Source organism: Entamoeba invadens, assembly GCF_000330505.1.
Source record: "Entamoeba invadens IP1 unplaced genomic scaffold scaff_1105074724941, whole genome shotgun sequence".
Lineage (NCBI taxonomy): Eukaryota > Evosea > Mastigamoebida > Endamoebidae > Entamoeba > Entamoeba invadens.
Genome location: NW_004443585.1, coordinates 30,219 through 39,645, shown reverse-complemented (window position 1 = coordinate 39,645; position 9,427 = coordinate 30,219). Strand labels below are relative to the sequence as shown.

General features: G+C 28.9%; 3 protein-coding genes across 3 annotated transcripts; 2 read left to right on the top strand and 1 right to left on the bottom strand.

Moving 5' to 3' along the window:
• Window positions 1-411: 411 nt before the first annotated feature.
• Window positions 412-3,003, bottom strand: EIN_276300 (protein serine/threonine kinase, putative; the record flags this gene model as incomplete). Its single annotated transcript, XM_004259254.1, has 1 exon — window positions 412-3,003. One exon carries the CDS (start codon window positions 3,001-3,003, stop codon window positions 412-414), a length of 2,592 nt encoding a protein of 863 aa, XP_004259302.1.
• Window positions 3,004-5,421: 2,418 nt separating this feature from the next.
• On the top strand, window positions 5,422-6,800 carry EIN_276290 (cysteine protease, putative; the record flags this gene model as incomplete). Its single annotated transcript, XM_004259253.1, has 2 exons — window positions 5,422-5,431; window positions 6,190-6,800. 2 exons carry the CDS (start codon window positions 5,422-5,424, stop codon window positions 6,798-6,800), a joined length of 621 nt encoding a protein of 206 aa, XP_004259301.1.
• Window positions 6,801-7,014: 214 nt separating this feature from the next.
• EIN_276280 (cysteine protease, putative) lies at window positions 7,015-7,461 on the top strand (the record flags this gene model as incomplete). Its single annotated transcript, XM_004259252.1, has 1 exon — window positions 7,015-7,461. The coding sequence occupies one exon, from the start codon at window positions 7,015-7,017 to the stop codon at window positions 7,459-7,461; it is 447 nt and encodes a 148-aa protein (XP_004259300.1).
• Between the last annotated feature and the right edge of the window lie 1,966 nt (window positions 7,462-9,427).

Here is a 9,427-nt window from a genome sequence, read left to right as displayed (position 1 = left end):
AGGAAATTTGAATTCCATTTTATCGTACAGTTCTTCCCACCCAAACACTTCGAACATGGTGACTCCAAACGAATAGATATCTGATGACATTTTGTACTTCTCTTTTTTCAACACTTCAGGCGCCATATACACTGGTGTACCAATACCTTTTGTGAATGTCATATTTGTCATCAGTAAATTGACATTTCTTGATGAACCAAAGTCAGTCAATTTTGCGTTCACTTTATCATTAATATCAAGTGAAAACACTAAAATGTTGTCTGGTTTGATGTCTCTGTGTAATATCCCATTGTCGTGTAAATATTGAATTCCTTTTGATGCATCAAGTATCATTTTAACTCGAAGTTTCATGTTAATTTCATCACTTGTTTTGTGTTTCATCAAGTCTTGTAAACTGCCAAATTGTGCAAATTAGGTGACCATACACACTTTGTTTGGTACAAAGACTGCACCAAAGAAGTGGACGATGAACTCACTTTTAAATTTCACCAACATTGAAACTTCCTTCTCAAATTCATTTTCTTGTGATTCTTGGTTTATTAACAGTTCTTTCATCTTTTTGATACAAACCACATTTCCTCTAAAAATGCCTTTGTAAACTATTCCAAAGGAGCCTTCTCCGATTTTCTTCTCTTCTATCAATTCGTGATAATCAAGACGATATGACATGACAGTTGTTGCTCTGATTGGTATTTCAATAACATCTTCTGTCCCTTTAATGATGTTTAAAGTCACACACGCAATTTTGTCTTCAATATTTGATGTGAAATTTGGTTTTAAAGATATTTCAAATTCGCAAGCATAATTTGGTTTCAATGTCACAAGAGAGGGATTGGCTTGGATTTCATAAACATCATTCCCTTCTTTCATTTTTAATTGCATTTTTATATGATGTGTCGTGTTGTTACCAAGACACAACAACTCGCTACTAAATTCATTTACCAGTATCTCTCCACCCTCATTACTACTTTCAAAAATCAGTTCTGTTTTGTTTGTTGATATTTCCTTCGATATTTTGACAAATTTGATGTTCGATTTTCTCATTTGAAAGACACACACATTTTGAGTCTTCTTTTTATTTTTGTTGTTGTTATACACATTGAAGAGAATGTAAGTCGTTATTGTTGATATGATGATAATAACAATTGCAACGACTATGATTGGAATACCAATTTGGTTCAATTTAATCAATTTGTCTTCCACACATGACAATCCATTATCTGACGGTTTTCTCATTCCTTTACATGATGTGCAGTATCCATTGTTCGCGGAAGTGCAAAATTCAATTTCAGTGTAATACAAGCAAATTCCATCTTTTAAGACGTAATCAGTGACATTACATATCTCACACGGTTTTAATGAAGTGCACGAGAGACAGTTCTCAGCACATTTAGAACAATACGGATCTGTAAGGTAATACCCGGTTTGACACACATCACAGCCATGTGACGTCTTATTTTTGCACCCAATTAACTTGTCATAGGTGATACACAAGTCACTGTCTTTTTTATAGTAAAAATATGTGTCTGCACACAACGAACATGTAATTGAGTTTTTACATATTGCACACGATTTATCACATTTATAACAAAACTTTTGGTCATAGTAATACCCATCTTTACATATTGCACATCCAACACCATTTACCATCGGTTGTTGGCAACTGATTACAAAATTGGTTTCAATGCACTCGCCTTTGTTATTGAGTACCAAATTATTTGAGTCGTTGCATGTTAGACAAAGTGTTGAATTGAAACATGTCGAACAATTGTTGGCGCATTTAACACATTTATTATCTTCTAAGTAATATCCATCGTTGCATGAAAGACACCCTTTCTCGTTTTGATAACTGCAATTTGTGTTGTCATCGATTTCTTTCATCAAATATTTGGTATTATCCACATCTTGTTTGTAGTTTTGAATTATTTGATTGTTTTTGTTAGTAATAATAACACTTTCACAATTTCCATCACTCAAAAAGTGTGTTGTTTCACATTCAAAAACAGTACCTTTTGTGTTGTTAACAACTGTGTGCATTGAGTATCTCACAAATTGTTCTGATGATACACAATGGTCATCTTGGTTGTTTCGTGTGTATTTTTCGTTGCATTGTATGCAGGTGTACCCATTTGTCTTGTGGCAATTCACTTCACTTTTCAACACACAAATTCCATTGACTAAAAGTGTATCATTTGTGCATTGAACGCATACACACATGTCTGTAAATACTTCACCATTTGCGTGTGAATTATTGTCGTTGCAATTAACACATCTATTCTTTGTTCGTTTGAAAGTCTTAAACTTGTCACAGGCAGTACAATCACTTCCATTGATTGTGTTACAATTGGTGTCACTTGTACACGTGTTGTTTTCAATGTTTATCACATATTCACTTTGACATGAAAACACACTAAAATTGTCTGTCAAATTTAAAGTACAGATCTTAGAGTTGTGTGTCGAACAACCTTCACAGCCATTCGTTTGATTTTTGAAATATCCATTTTCACATATAAAAGTGAAGTTGTTTCGTATTATCTCATTGATTTCATTTGTAGTCGTACAAGTGTTGTCTATGTTGAGAATGTTGCTATCTTTACATTGTAAACACCTCTCTTGTTTTTCATTGAGTTGTATGTTGTATTTGCAATGCTCGTTTTGTATAAAACACGAAGTGCCAATTGAAATGCCAAAATCGCACACCTCACAATTCGAACGGGTGTTGGTTGTGCAATTGTTGGTGATTGCAACACATTTGTCGTCTTTCAAAAAACTTGTATTATTGTTGCATGCAACACAAACATTTTGCTTTGCATTTTCGACACAATTGATACCATTGGGTAAACAACTTTTGGTGTTATTATCATAATATGTATATGTTGAACAATTTAAACAAGTTCCCTGATTTGTTTCCAAAAGATAAGGTGCATAACAATCGGTGCAATGAGCCTTATAATCATTTGTAGTTGAACACAAGTGGCAATTTGGTTGTTTCAAGTAACACATTTGACACGTTCCTTCTGTCGAATTTTGATACGTCCCACTACGACACAAACAAGTCCCATCAAACAATTCATATCCAGGTTCACACCTGGTACAATATTTTCTACTGGTTTCACACGTGTCACAGTTTTTGATTGTACTACAATTGTAGCATATACCGCCATCTAAATAAGTACCCAATTGACATTTGGTGCATTTTGTCGTATAATTACAACCTGCAATACAACCATCTCCACAATATGTGCAAGCTTTTAGTGTTGCATCAAAATAATGATGATCAACACATGTGAGACAAGAATCATTACTTGGTCCAGTGCACGTGTCACATGGCGATGAACAGCTTGTGCATTTATTGGTTGATGTGTCAAGCCAATAACTCGCGTTAATACAACTTTTACAATCAGTTTGTGAAGAACATCTCTGACACGGGCTTACACATTGAGTGCACGCGTTGCTTGGATTCAGATAATATTGATCAGAAATACAAGTATTGCAAACAGTTGCATTTGAACAAGTCGAACATGGTGAAATGCAACGTTGACAGTTTCTATTACCGTCTAAATAAAACAAATCACTTATACACTTTGTGCACCCAACACTATCTGCACATGTTGATAAATCACAATTGGTTCCACAATAATTGCAAATTCCATTGGATAAATAATATCCACTATTACATTGTGTACACCCAGACGTTGTCGTGCAATATGTTAAATTGCAGTTCGCTGGACATGACGCACAAACGTGATTGTATGGGTAATACCCGCTATTGCAAGTTGTGCACCCTTGGGTTTGAACACAATTGGTGCATTGATTACCGCAATATTGACAATTATGATTTGTATCGAGATAATAACTGCTTAAACACGTCAAGCAATATGATGAAGTTGTGCACGTCGCACAGTTGTTAATACAAATAATACAAATATTATTTGATAGGTAATATCCACTCTGACAACTTGTACACACTGAATTCAAACAAGTCGTACACACATCCGGAGATCCACACTTCACACAAATATTATTTATTTTGTAGTAATTATCTGCACAGTTGATACAATTGTTTGCACCACTACCAGTACAGCCATTACAAGACACGTTACAATTATTTGTACAAAACCCATCTGAATCAATATATTGATTACCGTCACATGATGCGCATTTATACCCATCAATGCAATGATTTTCACATCCAAAACAATAGGTACAATTGTTGTTTGTTACACTTTGACCATAATAACACGAAGTGCAGTAATTTTTGTATGTGGGATTGCATGTTTTACATTTATCGTTGCATTTTAAACAATTGTAATTACTATAAACATATCCGTCTATACAACTTGTACATATGTTATTACTTGTAGTGGAAGTTCCACAATTTGTATTTGAGCATCTTTCACATGAATAACAAACACCATAAATCATATAATAATTAATATTACAATTTAGGCAGTAATTATCAGATGATCCATAACAAGTAAAACAATTGGCTGCATTACAAGCAGATTTCACAAAACCTTTATATTGTTTTGTTGTTGAAGGTAAATCGTAAGTAGATTGTTGATTTGAAAATTCCAAATAAGTGAAATTTCCAGTTGTAATTTCGACATATAAAACTGCAATTTTATTGCAATAAATTGTTTTGTATTTTTTATTTTGGGTTTTGAATGGTAAATAATTGTTGTATGAAAGATCATCACACAAGAAGTTATCATCAACGCACTCCACTTGGATTTCATTGCCGCACCATTTCAAACTCAAACATGTCGTAAAAAAAGAAGAGCAAAGACACTATAATAATTTGGAGAGTCATATTTTATTTCAAGATTGTGTTTTTTGGAATTATAGTATGTGAATAAATATATAAGATATAGAAAAAATTTTGAATAAATTTTTAGATAACTTTAAATACAAAATATGCAAAATATATATTTAAATAACATTTTTTTTATAAAAAATCATTATAACATTAATATAAATGTTATGTAACACATGTAACGTTTTATCTAAAAACGTTGTTGAAAAAAAAATTTACTAATTATAGTTATTTTATTTATTAATAAAATATATTTATTAATAATAGTAATAAAAATTTGATATTGTTTGTTTAAATATTACTTTGCAAACATTTATAACAATTATAATTTATAATTTTAATTATTTTTTAATTTGTTTGTCAAAATAACTAACAATAACATTTGGCTTTTTATTTTTATTTTTTTTAAAGTATAGTATGACCTTACATAATGGTTAAATATAATAATAATATTCTTTACATACGAACATTTTTAGCCAATCAAACATAAAATACCACTCTTTAGAAGACTCTATTTTTAGTATTAGTCTAAAAATGAACCGCTTTTGGGAAGTTATTTTGTCATAACTTTATAAAGAATGGGCTGTAAATAATAAAGAACCTATATGATAATTGGTTGACTTTATTATAGTTAGATCACAAATTAATCATTTGCTAAATTCTCAGATTAATAACCTTTTTCAGATTAAGACCCTCATTTAAGCCACCGTATATATAAAAAACAAAATTTTATTATTTTTGTGTTCAAAATAATCAATTCAAACAAGTTTATTTGTCAAATTATAATTTTATATTTATTACATTTTTATTATAACATAAATTGAAAACAGTGTTAATAAATATATCAAATTATACAAGACAAGATATATTTAATTTATTATTTTGGTTTTCAATAATGAATTCAAAGATTTTTGTTTTTAATTATAATAATATCCAAAAACACCAAGAATTTAATTATGCATTTCCAATTTGACTTGTTATTGGATTACATGGCTCGGAGTAAAATAATATCAAAATAATATATAAAAAAGCTAATTTATTATTAAAAATATTATTTAAAATAACATTCTATTTAAAATATTACATTGTTATTAATTCATTTCAAATAATTATGAATATAAACATGTTTAAAATATATAAATTATTTATATTATAAATTTATTATTAAAATAACTATAATAATTTATTAAAATTTAATTACATTTGGAATATTTCGAATATTTTTTTAATTTGTTTTCATTTTACATCAAATTTTTAATTTTTTATTTTAACATATTTTATATTTTTATCTTAAAAAACCTTTAAAAACAAACTGTTTTACTCTATTGTCAAAATGTACTTATGATTGTTGTTGTGCACAATATCACTGGCAGACTTCGACTTGACGAGAAACGATTTCGAACTCTTCAAAGAATTTGAAATAAAATACAACAAGAAATATTCTCCACCTTCTCAACGTCTTGCTCGTCTCTCAATTTTTAAATCGAGTCTCAAAGATATTCGCAGACGAAATTCAAAGCGAAAAACACCATCAGATGCAATTTTTGGTATTAAACGTTTCTCTGATTTAACTCCACTGGAAATGGGATTAAACCCACAGAAGTATATGAAAACACAAATAAAAGATTCAACTTCAATAAGTGGTAAACTTCCCATTCTTCCTACTGGGGACGTAATTCCAGACCATTTATCATATTGTGGACCTTATGTTCAAAAGAACACAGACCATCCAAAAAGGGATCTTTGTGGCACTCCACTTGACCAAAAAGGGTGTGGGTGTTGTTATGCTGCTGCTATTGCCAATCATGGCCAAATTTTATATGCAAACATGACTTATTACAAAAATAACAAAGACGAAACCAAAATAGAAAAGTTGCTTTTTACTCCACAAAGATTTATTGATACGAAACATCCAATACCAGGCAGTCATAATAATAATAGATGTTGTGGTGGAAATAGTGGTATTGCTATCGAAGGTCTGTGAACTTATTCGTTGGAAAAATATTACCCATTTTCTGATGGAACTGATGCTTCTTTTGAAATGAAACCGCCATGGATACTAAAATGCATCAGTTGAGATATACTTACGAAATAAAGAATATCAAATTTTTACAGTAAATCAAGCAGGTAGCCACGAACAACAGGTGTTGGCATTAAAGAAAACAATACATCATTATGGCCCCGTTTTGGTAGCAATAATGGCGTTTGAAACAGGCTTTTATCATTACAAAGGTGGTATTTTCACATTTTCAAAAGATACGTGCAAAAATATAAATATAGATCATCAAGTGATATTAGTTGGATACGGCAAAGACGATGAAACTGGACAGGAGTACTTTATCGCAAGAAATACTTGGGGTACTTGGTGGGGTGAAAATGGGGGATTCGGTAAAATTTCAACCGAAAATTTATGTAGGATGGCACAAGATGATACAAAGGGTATTTATAACAGAATTATATCTTCTATTCTGGTAATTGTAAACTCGATCCAAATTGCAAGACGTGTAATACAAAAAACGTGGTGTGTACTATGTGTAAAGCTGGAACAAATATGGATAAAAGAGGAGTATGTGTTGCGCCAGGACAATACGATTATAAAACAGTCGAACAATAAAGCACGAGTATTTTTAAATGAAATCAATTGATCGTTTTTTATTTATATATCATGTTGTTGTCTATTATAAACAATAATTATATAACATTTATATTAATAAATGTATGGTATTACATAAATAAAGTATTAAAATTATATTTATATAAAAATATAAAATAACTGGATTAGTGTTTCTGAAAAACAAGTGACTAATCCCAAAAGTGCATTTCATTATAAATAGTTGATAAATTTAATGACAATAATTTTAATTGTCGAGCCTTCATTTATAATCAAATAAAACAAATAACAAGCGCGAAAGTATCACGTAATATTGATATACTGATGGTGTTGTCACGACAATAACTAGAATAACAAAACCCAAAACTATTAAATGTTTGCTCTAATTTATTTTTTTAAAAAAGAAATAGAAAAAAGGCAAGCGCACAAACATTGTTCAAAAAATAGTGTGCTTAATCATGTTGTCACAACAATAATAACAGTCAGAATTATGAAATATTATCTTTATTTATTGTTTTGGTGTTTTCAGGAACTTTTTATTTCATATTTTTGTCCAAAGAAGAAAACCATGTGTTTGTTTTTAATTGAAAATGATATTTAAACGAAACTGATATTTGTAATTATTGACATAAACAACACCATCCAAATTTACTAACGTGTTTATTGTTGTGTAATTTGAGCTCTATCATCGAGTTTGTGATGCGAAGTAACAAATTGAGGTCAAATCAAATAAAAATATCGTTTTTAAAGGTAACTAACATTTAGATTAATTGATATTGTACAAAAATAATTTAACTGTATTGGTATTTTTTTTCAAAATAAAATTTTTACTTCCTATTATTTGTTTTTTGTTTTTTTAGGAAAAATAAAAAATATAAAAAACTTTAAAAAGTACTAAAAATACAACATTACCGACTTTTGAACTACAGTTTATTATCAATTATTATTACACTACATGTGTAATAAATTGGCTAATAAAGAATTAACACAAACTTTCAAATTTAAAAAATGTATTACGATGGACCGGGTGATTATCCATGTCATGACATACCAGAATGTTATTAAAACGAAGCTCGTTATGAAAGATATGCAAAAGAAAAAGAAGAACAAGAACAAGAAGAAGAACAAAAAGCCAAAGAACAAAAAGAAGAAAGTAGAATACAAACTGCACTTGCTTTATGTGCTAAAAAATATGGCATAGAAGGATATTCCGCAGAAGATCTAGTAGAAAGAGAAAGATTAATTGCAAATAAATGTATACCATATACAGAAGAAGATCTTAAACATTTTGAGGCTGTTGGGTGTATTCCCCAATTTTCTTAATCAATGCAATTTTTAAAATTGTTGATAAAATGTGTGTTAAAAAATCTAAAAATTACACAATATACATATAAATAATTAATTTTTTTTTAAAAAACAACATTATCAAAATACCTTTCTACAGATGATAAAAAACTTATTTAACTTTTTTGTTACTGTTTATTGTTATATTAGTTTCAAATAATTAGATTATAACACAAAGTAATATACTAAATATTACTTTAAACAGAAAAAAATAGACAAATTTATTAAGTTTTTATATTATTTAATACTTTACATGTTATTTTATTAATGTCAATTGTATTGTCAAAAACAAAAAAAACGTGTTTAAATAGACAAAAATAAGTTTTTTTTGATTATACAATACGATGTTTCAATCTGACAATCAATTAATTTAAAAAACAAAAATTGAATTCTGTATCATTTTAACAAAATAGATTATTTAAAAGATCTTCAAAAAAATACAATTTATAATAATATAATATTGTTGTTAAAATTATAATTTAATCATTATAATGTAATATTTAAATAATAATAATTAATTTTTTAATATATTTGAACAATGTGTAACAAAGTTTTTATTTATTTCCGTATCTTATTAAAAGTTTTTGATTAATTATTGTTATTTAATTATACTGAAATTTTCACAAATAATTAACTATTCAAATATATATAAAATG